This window comes from Mesoplodon mirus (assembly GCF_964341445.2).
Source record: "Mesoplodon mirus genome assembly, chromosome: 11".
NCBI lineage: Eukaryota > Metazoa > Chordata > Mammalia > Artiodactyla > Ziphiidae > Mesoplodon > Mesoplodon mirus.
The window spans coordinates 5,397,160-5,412,954 of record NC_138987.1 but is presented as its reverse complement, the minus strand read 5'-3'; the positions used below and the strand labels follow the sequence as shown (position 1 = coordinate 5,412,954).

Sequence of the window (15,795 nt, the reverse complement as noted above, 5' to 3'; positions counted from 1 at the left end):
TATGCAGAAAACTATAAGACACTGATGAAAGAAATTAAAGATGATACTAACAGATGGAGAGATATACCATGTTCTTGGATTGGAAGAATCAATATTGTGAAAATGACTATGCTACCCAAAGCAATATACAGATTCAATGCAATCCCTATCAAATTACTAATGGCATTTTTTATGGAACTAGAACAAAAAATCTTAAAATTCGTATGGAGACACAAAAGACCCTGAATAGCCAAAGCAGTCTTGAGGGAAAAAAAACGGAGCTGGAGGAATGAGACTCCTTGACTTCAGACTATACTACAAAGCTACAGTAATCAAGACAATATGGTACTGGCACAAAAGCAGAAACATAGATCAATGGAACAAGATAGAAAGCCCAGAGATAAACCCATGCATTTATGGTCAACTAATCTATGACAAAGGAGGCAAGGATATACAATGGAGAAAAGACAGTCTCTTCAATAAGTGGTGCTGGGAAAACTGGACAGCTACATGTAAAAGAATGAAATTAGAACACTTCCTAACACCATACACAAAAATAAACTCAAAATGGATTAGAGACCTACATGTAAGACCAGACACTATAAAACTGTTAGAGGAAAACTTAGGAAGAACACTGTTTGACATAAGTCACAGGAAGATCTTTTTGATCCACCTCCTAGAGTGATGGAAATAAAAACAAAAATAAACACATGGGACCTAATGAAACTTAAAAGCTTCTGCACAGCAAAGGAAACCATAAACAAGACGAAAAGACAACCTTCAGAATGGGAGAAAGTATTTGCAAATGAATCAACGGAGAAAGGATTAATCTCCAAAATATATAATCAGCTCATGCAGCTCAATATTAAAAAAACAAACAACCCAATCCAAAAATGGGCAGAAGACCTAAATAGACATCTCTCCAAAGAAGACATACAGATGGCCAAGAAGCACATGAAAAGCTGCGCAACATCACTAATTATAGGGAAATGCAAATCAAAACTATAATGAGGTATCACCTCACACCAGTTAGAATGGACATCATCAGAAAATCTACAAACAACAAATGCTGGAGAGGGTGTGGAGAAAAGGGAACCCTCTTGCACTGTTGGTGGGAATGTAAATTGATACAGCCACTACAGAGAACGTTATGCAGTTTCCTTAAAAAACTAAAAATAGAATTACCATATGATCCAGCAATCCCACTACTGGGCATATACCCAGAGAAAACCATAATTCAAAAAGACACATGAACCCCAATGTTCATTTCAGCACTATTTACAGTAGCCAGGTCATGGAAACAACCTGAATGCCCATCGACACATGAATGGATAAAGAAGATGTGGTAAATATACACAATGGAATATTTCTCAGCCATAAAAAGGAACGAAACTGGGTCATCTGTTGAGACATGGATGGATCTAGCAACTGTCATACAGAGTGAAGTAAGTCAGAAAGAGAAAGACAAATATCATATATTAATGCATATATGTGGAACCTAGAAAAATGGTACAGATGAACCGGTTTGCAGGGCAGAAGTTGAGACACACATGTAGAGAACATATGTATGGACACCAAGTTGGGGAAGCAGCAGGGGTTGGAGGTGGTGGCGGGATGAATTGGGCAAATGGGATTGACATGTATACACTGATGTGTATAAAATTCATGACTAATAAGAACCTGCTGTATAAAAAAATAAAATTAAATTTAAAAATTTAAAAAAAAGAGAGTTAAATTCTACACTGATAGTCTGTTCAACCTGAACTAGTTATCTCTCCATATCTGCAAAAGTCCCTTCCTTTTTTCTTACTTCAGTTAATGAGATCCACCCTCACCATCATTCAAACGAGCACTACCTCTTTCTCTGAGTCTTTCCATGTGATTTCCTCCTGTGCTTTGAACATCCTTCACCCTTAAAGGCCATGGTGACACGTCTCCATCCACATGACACCTCTTAGTTTTCCTTTGAGGAAAAATGAACAGGTTCCTTCTCTATGCATCCAGACCATTTAATGCATTCAGCTTATTTAGCTGTCCAAGAGTTTATCTTTTCACCTGATTTATGATCTGATCTCAGTAAATGTTGGGACGATTTTGTTCAAATGTCTGGTCTATGTTAAACAGGTGTTTCTTCCCTTCAAAGAATGATGTAAAACTTCAACTCCACTGCATATTTTAACAAGAGGGTGTCTGATCGCTTACGATGCTATATACTAAAAACATCAATAACTTTATTATTCATTATAAAGTGAAAGTCTCAATGTGGCTAAATCAGTGGAATCACTTCCTTTGGATGGCAACAAAGTGGGTTTTCCTTTCTCTCTTTTCCAAAAGTGTATAGTGATGAATATAAAGCATTTTAGAATGAAAACTGGACTGAGACAGAAATTTCTAAATAGTTTATTTCTAGCCTTCCTTTTTTCCCCTTTGTAATTATAGTTGATTGCTCACATTTATTTTTAAGGTACATATTCTCTAAGATGTCTATAATCATGGAGCTTGCAGTGCTGTCGCCAAGGACAACTATGGACTCCCCGTTTTAGTTTTGGCTGTGGCAGGGAGTGTGGATTAGAAAAATAATTAGAAGTGAGTTCCAGAGATAACCAACGATAAAATCATTTGATAATCTGAAATATTTTCACATAGTCTTTTCATTTTAAAGGTGACCTAATAGAAGATAACTTAAGTTTTGAGAATCCCTATTAAACCTTCAGAAAGAACCTGGAAAAGGTAGATAGCATCAAGAGATGAATTTGAAGTTTGTTCCTCTAATTTAGTAGTTTTCAGTTTCCTACTCTTCTCCCAAAGAGAAGATTGGGGCTGGAGTAACTCTTCAGAGGGTCTTGGGAATAAGATGATCAGATAGTATTTTATTGATATTTTCCACTTTTCAAAAATGATACTTTAAAACGTGAGAACTGAACTCAAATTTCATTTACCTACAATGAGCCATTCAAGATAATGATGCCCCAAACATAGGCTGACCACGTGAGATTCCAGTAATGTAGTCTATGTGAGTTTCTTGTGTATAAGAGGCTGGATGGAGTCAGTATCTCTTCTAACTGTTTTGTACATGCCTCTGAGGCTAAACAAGCTATCAAGGTCAGACTTGAAATGCTTCAAAATAAAGTGATCAAATGATCAAATATTGTGTCATAATACTGGCGTTGCGCCGTGTTTTTCCAACCTAACTTCCTAACGACATCTGACCTGTTTCCAGATTTCTCCTGGACACAGGCCTTATTGAGAATCTCACAGCTTGGCAACAAATCTCATCAACCAGCCTGACCTTCTACTTGACCTTCTAGGCAAGGCTCTTAAAATTTTTCCACTAAACCAGTCTTTTGCTTCCTCACATTGACACAGTTAATCTCACATTATCTAGCTATAGTTGCTTTGAACACAACCCACTCTCCAACCCTTCGTATGTGTCTTGAAATTTTGTGAAGTTTTCTGCTGAAAGAACCTGGCCAGTCCTGGTTCTAACTAAATGAACTGAATTCATCAAACCCCCGTAGCACAAGTAACTTGAATCCATAAGTAACTTACAGATTCAAATTATCCTATGCCCTAAAAGGCTAATGAATATATTTTCTGAGTCTAGTGATAAATTTTTAAAAACACTTCTAGATGATAAATATTTAACCTGAACTAGGAGTTAATGTAAAGACCCAATTCAACTAAAATTTTAGCTTCTACATTATCTATTTCCAGAGAGTTGGTTTTGAATTTTCTAAGTTTTAACATTTAAGTGTCTATTCATCTAGTCATCCAAAAAAGCAGTTTCACAGAGGTAAGCATGACCAAACCCTAGACTTTATAGTTAGCATAGAATCAAGATCTGAGCTCCACTACTCAAACAAAAATATATTCCTCTGTCATGCTCTGACCTTCTAACAAGACTAATCTACCACACCTTAACATATGTTCTAATTGCCTCTGGCACTACAGATATAAGGAAGTGATTTGAAAGTCTTCTAATTATCAATGAGTATATAGCCTTAGTAAATTTGCAAAGATTTAGCAGTAGTTGTGTAAAAATTTCATTCATAAAAATATAGATTTGCAGAATTCTTATCATTTTGATGACCTTTATTGCAACATAAGAAAATAAAACCCTGAACAATAATTTGAGTGACAATTTTTTCATTTCTGATACGAATGGTATGTAGCTAGTACCACTCTAGATGCACTGAAAAGAAGCCATTTCATCACATATAATAGATGCTTCAGGGCATTCGGTCTTAATTCTTTTAAAGAATCTTGGTGGAAAAGTACTAGTTAAGGGACAAGGACCTGAAATCCAGGTAAAATTCTTGATCAAACTATGTCACCATCACAGTCTGTTGAGCCTTAGGTACAGGGGATACCTAGAGATAATGTCACCCTCTGGGCAGCATTACTGACAATTATCTTAATTACTCTTATTTATAGACTTACTGTTCTATAACTCATGGTCTTCTGGCAGCTATAGGGAATGCCGTTAAACTACTGGGAAATGCTGCTAGACTGATCTTCATTAACTAACTTTTATCATGTGAGCCTAGTGTCAAAAAACTTTGAATGGCTCCCTGTTTCCAAGGAACAGATTCCTTAGATATCCTTCAAGCCTTGGTTCCACATTTCCCTCCACATTCCTTCTTTTTCCCTTAATGTCTCCCATAATTTCCCTCCTTGCTGTTCACACTCATGGTGTTCCTTCCTCTATGACACGTGGTCCTCTATCTCTCCTGAATTAATTTTTTTCATCCTCCCAGAGCCTGACAAGGCTCCTCTTGGCCACCTCTCCTCTAAAACTAATGTAAATAGACTAACAGACATAGAAAACAAACTTATGGTTACTAAAGGGGAAAGGGGAGGAGGGAAAAAATAGGAGTTTGGGATTAATATATACACATTACCATATAAAAAAGAGATAACCAACAAGGACCTGCTGTATAGCATAGGGAACTATACTCGATATTTTGTAATAGCCTATAAGGGAAAAGAATTTGAAAAAGAATAGATATAACTATTCTATAACTATATATATAACTGAATCATTTTGCTGTATACCTGAAATTAACACAACATTGTAAATCAACTATACTTCAATAAAAAACAAAACAAAACAAAAAACCACACACACACAAAAAACCCAACCCCCCCCCCCCACCAAAGCTAGTGTGAAAATGCAATGGTTCTCTGTGAGAACACTCAGGACATTGTCCTGTTATATTTCTAATTGCACCTCATATTTTATGCCTCCTGAGTTATTCATACATGTCTTTTCTTTCTTTTATTTTTATTTGTTTATTTATTTTTACCAGGCTACAAGTATATAAAAGCAGTGTTTTGGCACATACATTTAGCAAGAGAATCGGTGTGACTTGGCATCTGGAAACAAGGAAAAAATTTAGAACATTATTCAAGGGAGTGATTTTGGTCTATAAACCTAACTAAAATTTTGATACAATTTTCAGGCTATTAATGCCATATGATTGTTGAAAATCACACACTGAAGCAGGAGTCTTGGATCTGAGTCCTAGTTTAGTTTATCTCTTTCTTTCTTTCTTTTTTTTCTAGTTTATCTATTTCTTAAGTAGATACCCAAGCACATGCACCCAACTTGGCCTTTGGTTCTTCATGTGTTAGCATCCTACCTTGCTTCCCAATATACTCATTCTTAGCTTTAAATTTTTCAGTGGTCCTTATTTTCACCTGAAATTCCCATATAGTTGAATTATATTTTTATCATAATCTGTCACCTACTAGAATATAAACTCTATTTTATATTATAACTGGTTATAAACTAGCATATAAGTATGTATGTGTGTGTGTATTTCACTGCTGAATTCTCAGTAGCTAGAACAGTATCTCATACACAACAGAAATTCATTATAACTTTGGTGCATAACTAAATGGACAAAGGAACCTTGGAAGTCTAGGACAGAGTTTCAAAACCTCTGCTTTATATTCTCTGCTCTTTTTTCCCAGGATTGTTGGATCACCAGAGAACAATATGCCCTTTTATCTCAGCTCCCTGAAGAAAACGGCTTTCCTGAAATATATTAAATGTTATGCCCTCAGCTTTTAGAGAAATGTCTATTTGAACAGAGATTTTGTCTTTCGTTATTTCATGACCCCAATTTAAGAAATTTTACAATAAATTTGTCCTTGAATTCAGTGTCTGAAAGTTTGTCTCTTCAATCTAAATTATGCTCTTCTGGTCAGAAAATGAAAAACTAAACATGCCAAGCAATCTCCCTTTGTGCCTTAGCTTCCTTGAGATCAATTCAGTTCAGTGAATTTCTACTTTGGGGTGGTAATTACCTAGGCTCAAGCATCTTGTTATATACATTCCCCTACTGGTTTTCACTAGATTCTGTCATTGAATTGTGTTATATCATAATCCAATAAACTTTATAAGATTCTCAAAACCACTCTGGAAAGAAGCAAGTTATAAATCTCAGATTACTAAAATAGACATTGTTAAATAAATAATATAATGAAATAAACATTGTTAATAAAATACAATGCTAAGGTGAATGTTAAAAAACCTAATGTTGATAAAATAAAATAAGCGTCGTTTTGTGTGTATACATATTTCAATTAAAAGAGCAACCATTCTACTTTCAGTTAAAAAAATGGCAAGGGCAATTGCAGACATCATGATATCTTCTGAGAAAACTTTACAATTTTGGCAATGTTATTTCAAGGATAATGTGCAAACAATTATATAGTTATTTGTATTATGGAGATGTATTCTAAAATATTCAGGAATTTTCATAGACATTATAAATTAACAAACGTGTATATATTTCCAATTTCTATGAGAAATTTGCTTACAAATAAAAAAGAGCTGAAGGAAATATGGAGAGGCAAAATATATAAATTTTGATTTTTTAAAGATATTGAGACTTAAATACTAACCATGATTTCTAGCAATATGCCTGGCATATAACCAATGATGAATTTGGTTTATCTTACATTTTTTAAGGAAAAAGAGAGAAATATAAAGAAAGGTAACATTTGTTGACTATCCACTACCTGTGGCATATTACAGTATCTCACTCCTCAGAATGATTCTACAAGGTAGTTATTATAACTCTCACTTCTATAACGACAAAATTGAGGGTTACGAAAGGGAGATTCTCCAGCTCTTGAGAGACCTCGCCGAGATTCAAACTTCAGGCTTCTGGACTCCAACCTTTATAATCTTTCCCACCTGTATGCCCTTAAAAAGGCCTTGTAATCCTATTTGCTGAGTTCTTATGTTACATAGTGAAATGGTAAATTGTATCCCCCCCCAAAAGATTAAGACAACATTTATGTGGTCAAAGGAGTTTGTTATCTTCTCTTTCAGAGCAGGCTTGACAGGGATGGACAGTGTTCTCTTTCATGGGCAGGGGAGAGCTATGAAATAGGAGAATGAAAGATAAGGGCAAACAGAATACAGTTCTATAATTATACCAGGCAACTATAGGAATATTCAATTTTCTCTTTTGGTTTAATTGGACTGTTCAGTTTTGTTTTTTTTTTAACTTTAAAAAAAGTAGTAAACTGACAAAACTCAATAACACATGCTAGTTCTTTAAAGCCAAAGCCATATTTTACAGAACTGAAGCCAAAATCGAAGCCATCCCTATGGAAAGATATAGGAACTGATTCTATATCAGTTGAAATTATCCAAAACTATTTAGATATGGATCTCTTTGAAAATTAGATGAAAACTATGGAAATCTGCTCCTATTATGCACATATGCCATTTTTACAAATATTTCCACACAATTTTAGAGACTTTTTAGACACTCATCCAAGGACTCAGGTTAGGACCACCAAATTAATGGCAGGGAGGTAAGTTACTGGTCATCATATGGAAAGTGTCCAGATCCTTTCTATCCAGTGTGGACCTTTTGATATTTCTGCCTTTGTGAACCAAATTCTCTGTTGCTATTTTTTTTTTTAAACCATTCCTTCTTCTACTCCATAAAATCCTTCACGTTTATTTTAAAGCTTTTGATGTAGCTTAGCTTTACTTCAAAGACAGCATCCCCAGATGCCAGCTAGTCTTGTTACTCCAAAATTATTAATTAATTAATAATTAATTAATTAATTATTAATTAATTGTCTCGTGGATACTGTAACGTAAGGCCCCTTACTTTACAGATCCCTAACTTCTGTTTCAGGCCTTCTTCATGAGTATCTCAGATCACAGCCATGGTCTATAACTGGGCTTATAGACCATGAATTTGTGAAAATTCTTGTCAGAGTGCAATTCTCATCAACTGCATTAAATTATTCCTAGAATATTCTAACTCTTATCCTGTTTCTTTTTCTTAACATTTGGTATTCTTTCAATAGTTCCAGTCAGAAGTAAAATAACAGACTGCCTGAAAAGAACGTGTGTGTGTGTGTGTGTGTGTGTGTGTGTGTTCCAATATAGGTTAATCTGAATCATAATTCTTTAAATTAAAATCTGAAAAGAAAAGGTATTATCTTGCCATTGTTCCAATTTACTTTAGAATGGATCCTCTCAGTATTATTTCTAAGGAGCTGCATCTCAGTTATTGTTTAAACACCCTATGCAACTTCCTATCTTATTTCAAGCCCCAGTGGCAATTCCTGAACATACCTTCTGTTCCGCTGTCATGGTTAGACTTTGCAGTCGGCCAGTCATATTCCCTAAACTCTTTTCAAAAGCTGCTACGAGGTGAGCCTGTGAACAAAACGGAAGGAACATATCTTAAATGTCAGAACCTTATGTGGATGGATGAAAACCCTTCTCTTTACAAAATGCTTAATTTTAGGTATTCTTACTCTTTAAATACTATGACTGTCATGTCTGGCTTTCAGTGCTGACTATCCGTTAACACAAATCTTCATCTATTATTTCTAAACTTCAGCTTAAAAATCAGTGTTTCAATCTTGACATTTAATGAGTTCAACTTCTGAAAGGGAATGGCATTTTGCAAATAAAAACACCTTCTAACTTGCACATCATGGAGGATTTGACACCCAAAATACTGGATAAAGTTCTGAGTTGCCAAGTTTTTAGACTCAAAGTCCAAGAGGAGGTCGTGGCAATAGTCAATGGACGAATGTTCCTCATTTTATACCTGCATGATGACCTTTGAAGATACTGTTAGCTCCTCTGTTGAAATGATGCTCTTCCTCCAAGTGCCAGAAATCTGCTGACAGCTATAACATTATCTTTCCTCTTTTTCTACTAACAAAGAATTGAATCGAAAAGAGTTGTCTTCACTTTCCAAACTCTTTTCAATAAAAAGGGCTTTTATTCCTACTTTTTTCCCTTCCACTAAGGAAATGTAGGTAGGCCAGCTAGAAATAATATTCAGTCATATTTTATTTAAGTTTTTGTGGCTCTGGGGTTTTATTTTAAATCTCAGAGAATTATACATATTGCAGTACATAACCGTAACTCTTATGATTAAGAAGTATTTGAAAATCTTATTATAGTTCTAAAATAGGCCAGTTTCTATTGATATGCCATCATGCAACAGCTTGACCCACAGAATATTATGCATGAAGAGATGCATCAACCTCTCACTGTGGCTTGATGTAGAACCACAGGTATGTTCTCCAATTTTATCGCATCCATAGAAAGATACAAGTACAGAATGTTTTACAACCTACATCTATAATAAACTATGTGTGGGGGAAGATTTGGCAAAAGATTGTTTTTTTGAGAGAAGGGAGTGAGAGGATGCAATTAAAATAAATCGCCTTGTAACTCTAGCAGAGCTGAAAGCCTGAGGTACCTATTATCAAATGGATCACAGGAGTCCTAAGAATTAGGGCGCTAGAAGTTTATTTCATTATTAGTAACAGCCAGAAGTTTATTCCATTATTGGTAACAGCTAGAATGTACAAGTTCCTTCCATTAGCATCATGATACAAAGGTGTCTTTGTTCCCAGCTCTGAGCTCATCCTGGGATGCCTTTGTTTTCCTGACACTGTAATATAGAGAAAGATAATTTATAGAAGATGCTATTAATCTTCAGTCCATCAGTAAGTAAAACTCTATTCTTTCCCACCTAGCTACAAAACAGAAACAGACTCACAGACATAGAGAACAGACTTGTGGTTGCCAAGGGGGAGGGGGGTGGGGGAGGGCAGGACTGGGAGTTTGGGGTTAGCAGATGCAAACTATTATATATAGGATGGATAAACAACAAGGTCCTATTGTATAGCACAGGGAACTATTCAATATCCTGTGATCAACCATAATGGAAAATAATATAAAAAAATAATTTCTATATAACTGAGTCACTTTGCTGTACAGCAGAGATTGGCACAGCATTGTAGATCAACCCTACTTCAATAAAAAATTTTTTTTAATAACCAAAAAAAGCCTCTATTCTTTTCCACTCCCTTCTCCCTCTTTCCGCCTTTCCCTCTCTCTCAGACACACACATACACACGACCTTGAGAACTGTACTCCAAGGTTTGTTAGCAGGTTTTATCGGATAAATAACACTCTTTTTAAAAAACAAATAGTATCTAATAGTTCAAAACGTTTCCAATGACAAGGAATGTCATTACATCAGACTTAGTACCCTCAGAAATTAGCATAAGGTTATGTCCCACTTTCTCTATACTTAACCTTCACACTATGTTAAAGGTGAATAGAATGAAAATGTACAGCTCACTGGTTCATAGTCGCGAATATTCATGCACTCAGCAGCCAAGTCAAGAAAGAGGATTGGAAGACCCTGGAAGTCCTCCCTTGCCCCTTCCTCATCTCTGTCCCCTCCCCCTTCTGAAAAGATAACCACTAGAGTGACCAGTGTTATGATTATTTTCTTGCTTCCCTATATAGTTTGGCCACCTAAGCTTGCATCCCTAAACACTATGTTTTAGCTTGACCTATTTTTAAATCTATCCGAGTGGAATCACATGGCATGATTTTCCTGGTGACAGTTTTCTTTTGCTTAACATTGTGTTTTGAGATTCATCCATGTGGTGTGCAGCAGGAGTTAGAACTTGCTGTAAAGCACTGCTCTGTGTGATTTATAATTTATTTGTCCATGACGACCATTAGTGCTGATTCCAGTTTAGACTGTTAAAAATAATCCTGCTAGGAAGATACAATGGGTTATTAATTCTAAAGCTAAAATTGCTTGTTTTCCTCTAAAATAGAAGAACTTTGTTAATATTCACTACAGGAAATGCAAGACTCTACATAACATTGAAGAGTTTCAATTCTCCCAAATAACTGTAAGGTTTAATTGTTGGACAATGAGTCCTTGAATGTATATACTTATAGAAAATTGCTTCATTTTACCAGCTGTGAATGTTTTATCAGTTTAATAGGAATTAAAAATATGACAAAGAAAGCAGGACTGTGAAGAATATGCTGCACAAATATATTGCTTATATTTGGTATCTATGAGTAAATATAAAATGTTCACCATTAGAAGGTCAGTTTTCAATCTTTGGAAAATTGTTCTTCATTAATTATTTTCAAGAACATATATAACTAGTTACAAAAGAACATTTTAATTTGAGTCACATTGTTCTCAGTGAAAAGTTGGTTAAAAGTATGTTCATGAAATGCTGCTTTAAGTTTATGTCCCCTTGACTTAGTTTATCATAATAGCTTTGTTACTTTGAAGTAAATAAAAGGGCAACTTTCACACCAATTGGATTCATGGAAAGGCACTACAATAGGTGAAATAAAGGAAGGCATTTATACCAGTGATAATCTTTGTCACCTTACTGGAGAAAAAAATGGAATGTAAGACTGATTAAACTAGAGGAAAATATATCTTGTCTAAAAACTTTATAAAATGATAACTTTAAAAGAACTGTGGATTTTTAGGGGGACTGTTAATCATAGTTTACATGGTTCTGACTTTTCTCTTAATTTTCTGCATAATTTTCAAGCCACAGTAAAGTTGTATCAATATGTTGATGAATATTCCCTACTTGTGTTAGGTGAAGTCTGTGAAGGTAATAAAATAGACAAGATTGAATATTAGTTAAGGGAAAATATTTTTAATACATATTGTCTTTAGTTTTGGAATCACATAACATAATCTGAATAGACATGTAAGGAACTGTGGTACTAAAAAATAAGATTTCACATTTCTTTTACTGTATAAAATTGTCTCTTCAGTGTCTGTTATTGTTAATTATGTGCAAAATAGTTTTCCCTTAAAGGAGATGCAGAAAAACAAAAGTAACTGCCAGATTATATAAAAATATTAAATAGAGCAAAGATATAGGACACAATCCCAAGGAAAATAACACCTGAGAGATTTGTGGTTAAAAGACTTATGCACTGAAAGGCAAAAAAACAAAACACACAAAAAACAAAAAAAACCTTTTTTTGGTTACACATTCATTCAGCGATATCTTTGAAAAGTGGTAGCAATAACTAGCCTTAGTGCCCATTTCCAGATTACCTAAGGGCTGAGATTTGTAAGAAATACATTAAATGCATCCCACCTGTCTTGGCAGCATGAAGGTATGGGTGAGAGGCCAGGGGGCACCTGGCTGACTGTCTGATGTGACTATACATTCCCGGGGGCCTTGGACTGTGTGGCTCCTGTTCTCTTCCTGTTTGTTGGTGGGGTATTGATTCAAAGAAGGCCAGGCAATAGCGCTGGCCAACATACCCTCTCTCCTTTCTCCAGACATCCTAGTGGACACAGCTCTATAAAGAAGCTTCCCAGGCTTTCTGCAGCTCTGCTCAGAGAACTTCGCAAGGGGAGGGGAAGGCTCAACGTACCTTCTACTGAATGGAGGTCATATTCTGTCAGGCAAATGAGAGGTGAGCTGACTGAATAACTTTCTGAGTTACCACTGCCCCTTTTAACAAAGGGGGAGAAAAAGCAGAGAAACAGATGTTTCAAATTTAAATATTAAAACCCAGATTATTGTCCGGACTCCATATAAATATAATCATGCTGCCAGGTCCAAACATGTGACACATCAATTACAAAAAGAAAAAAAAAAAACCCAAAAAGCCCAAATTAAGGAAAACCAATTAAGTTCTGATAGAATTATTCATATATTGAGTAAAACTGAATAGCTGGATCTTAAAATGATTACTAAATAAACGATAATAATAACAGTTAATGATATTTTCTACAGAACCAAACATTGTAATCTGTCTTTATAAATCATGGCTATTACACTTCTATACAACAATGGTCACTGTAGTGATCCCATTTCACCAAAAAGTAAAAAGTTTACTTGTGGTCTGAATAAAATAATAAATAAAAGGCATATCTTTACCTCCAAACAGGAAATGTACAAGATTAAAAAATTTTTCTCACTTACATTGAAGAAACTCTACAGAAAAATTTTTCACTCTTATAATTAATTTCATTTCTGTACAAGTATATTAAAATATATGCATATATTACATACATCAACAGAAGTTAACTCAGAGGCAATGACGTGAAACACACTCTGAAAGAAATTTAAATGCAGTATTTCTTAGAACTGAGAAACCAAGTGTTTTCTCAAGTAAATCCTTTGATGACTTATAATGGTGCACTGAATCTAAAGTGACATTTTAAACTAAGTGCTAAAGAGAATGAGTTCAAGATGGTTTGCACCTTATAAATAATTCAAATTTCTGAATGTGTAAAGGAGATTATATCCTTAAAGATACAAACAGACATAAATATACAAGACTCCATCCCTAGTAATTATAACGATACTATTAAATGTTTAAAATAGGACTGACTTTAAAATTATTTTGTAAACATTTATACAGGCATCCACTTACACAAGTTCTTAGTTACTGCAATAGTTTTAAAGTAAATTTTGAAAAACTGCTTTGTAAAAGAATAGAAGATAGGGGCCTCCCTGGTGGCGCAGTGGTTGAGAGTCCGCCTGCCGATGCAGGGGATACGGGTTCGTGCCCCGGTCTGGGAGGATCCCATATGCCGCGGAGCGGCTGGGCCCGTGAGCCATGGCCACTGGGCCTGCGCGTCCGGAGCCTGTGCTCCGCAACGGGAGAGGCCACAACAGTGAGAGGCCCGCATACCCCAAAAAAAAAAAAAAAAAAAAAAAAAAAAAAAAAAGAATAGAAGATAATACATATCTTCATTACCTGAATCTTCTGACTTTTATCTTTTGACAGTTTCAGCAATACATTTATCTGATGGTGAAAAGCTTTAACAATCCATATCACCACCGAATAAAAAAAGCACTAAAGGGTGAAATAAGATTTAAATTCCCAAGAAATTAAAAACTAGACATCACTTTTAAAAATTGTGATAGATCTTTAGGTGTTTAATTTTTAAACTTGAAATAATTATAGATTCGCAAGAAGTTTCAAAGAGAATACAGAGAAGACTCTTGTACCCCTTTATCGAGTTTGCCTCAATGGTTACATTTTATAAAATTATAGTATAATATCAAAACCAGAAATTCATTATTGGTACACATATGAAGATTCACACATGTAAATAACCACCTTTCATCACCACAAAGCTCTGCCTATTGCTACCCTTTGTAGTTACACCCATCTCTCAGGAGAGAGGTGACCACCTTCCTTAAACCCTGGCAACCACTAAGTTGTTCTTCATTTCTATAATTTTGTCATTTGAGAATGTTGAATAAATGGAATTATATAGTATGTGACCTTTTAAAATTGGTCTTTTTTTCACTAAGCTTAATGTACTTGAGATCCAGCCAAGTTGCTGTGTGTATTAATAGTTATTTAATTTTACTGCTGAGTGGCAGTCCATGGTATGGATGTATCTATCGGAGTTTGTTTATCCATGGACCTATTAAGAGACATTTTGGTTGTTTCCAATTTTTGCACTATTAAAAAATAAAGCTGCTGTGTACAGGTTTCTGTGTGGGTCTGAGGTGATTTGAGAATATTTCTAAAATGCATTATGAAGTAAAAAAAAAAAAAAAAGAAAAAGAAGAAGAACATACCAAATAGGATATATATCAAGCTCCCATCCACGCGCAAAATGTACTACTAATGATAACACAGATGTGGACAGGGAAGGCTGGAGATATTTGGATAGTTTTTCCAAGACTAGCACTTTTTAAACAAATTTATCAATTTGGCACCGATTTTTCTAATTTTATGTTTCTTACTTTTTTTTCTTTATCACCCCCTAGGGAGACATTATAGATTATTTTTTTCCTAATTGTCCCCTTCCTCCATGGCCATTTTAATGTCACAGATATGCTGGATACCTGTTTATCTACTCTCTATATATCTGTGCTTTATGCATAAAAAGAGTACTTTAAAAAAAAAAAGAGTACTTTTTTTTTCCCACCATAAGAAACACTATTCATGCTTTGACGATCATATCAATGCCCAGCTGAGAATACATAGTCCATAGTTGTGAAAACACAACAGTGAAAATAGTGTGGCATGTATGACTTGAGAGAAGTGGCAGATAGCCAATGGCTGACATCTTTGTAAAATGTTTGGTACCTTTCAAAACAGTGGCGTCGAGTTGTCCCCCAGGACTGTCCTCCTATGTTAGAACTTGGTTTCTTCTGTGTGTATACGTGTGTGTGTGTGTGTGTGTGTGTATGTGTATGTGTATAAGCCTTTGCAAATGTGTACTGTATATATGTATTCAGGGGTATACAGAAGAACAATGTTGAAAGGAAACACAAGAAATCAATAACCAAGAATGGGAATGGGAATCTCAGAGGGAAAAACAAATATATATCTTTTATTAAACACTTCTTTTAATTTCAGTTTTTCTTTTTAATACAATATACATGTACATTTGTCACTTGGTATCTGTGGGAGATTGGTTCCAGGACCAAAATCCATGGATGCTCAAGTCCCATAGTTGGCCCACTGCATCTGGATGTTTC

General features: G+C 35.1%; 1 protein-coding gene across 6 annotated transcripts in view; it reads right to left on the bottom strand.

The window, feature by feature from the left end:
• The window catches only part of NAV3 (neuron navigator 3), a 593,230-nt gene that overhangs the window by 46,827 nt on the left and 530,608 nt on the right, over positions 1 to 15,795 (bottom strand). For all 6 annotated transcript variants that reach the window (XM_082636004.1, XM_082636005.1, XM_082636006.1 and 3 more), the window contains one exon: positions 8,594 to 8,677. In XM_082636004.1, the coding sequence (XP_082492130.1) occupies positions 8,594 to 8,677 (84 nt within the window). The remainder of the gene's footprint in view (positions 1 to 8,593; positions 8,678 to 15,795) is intronic.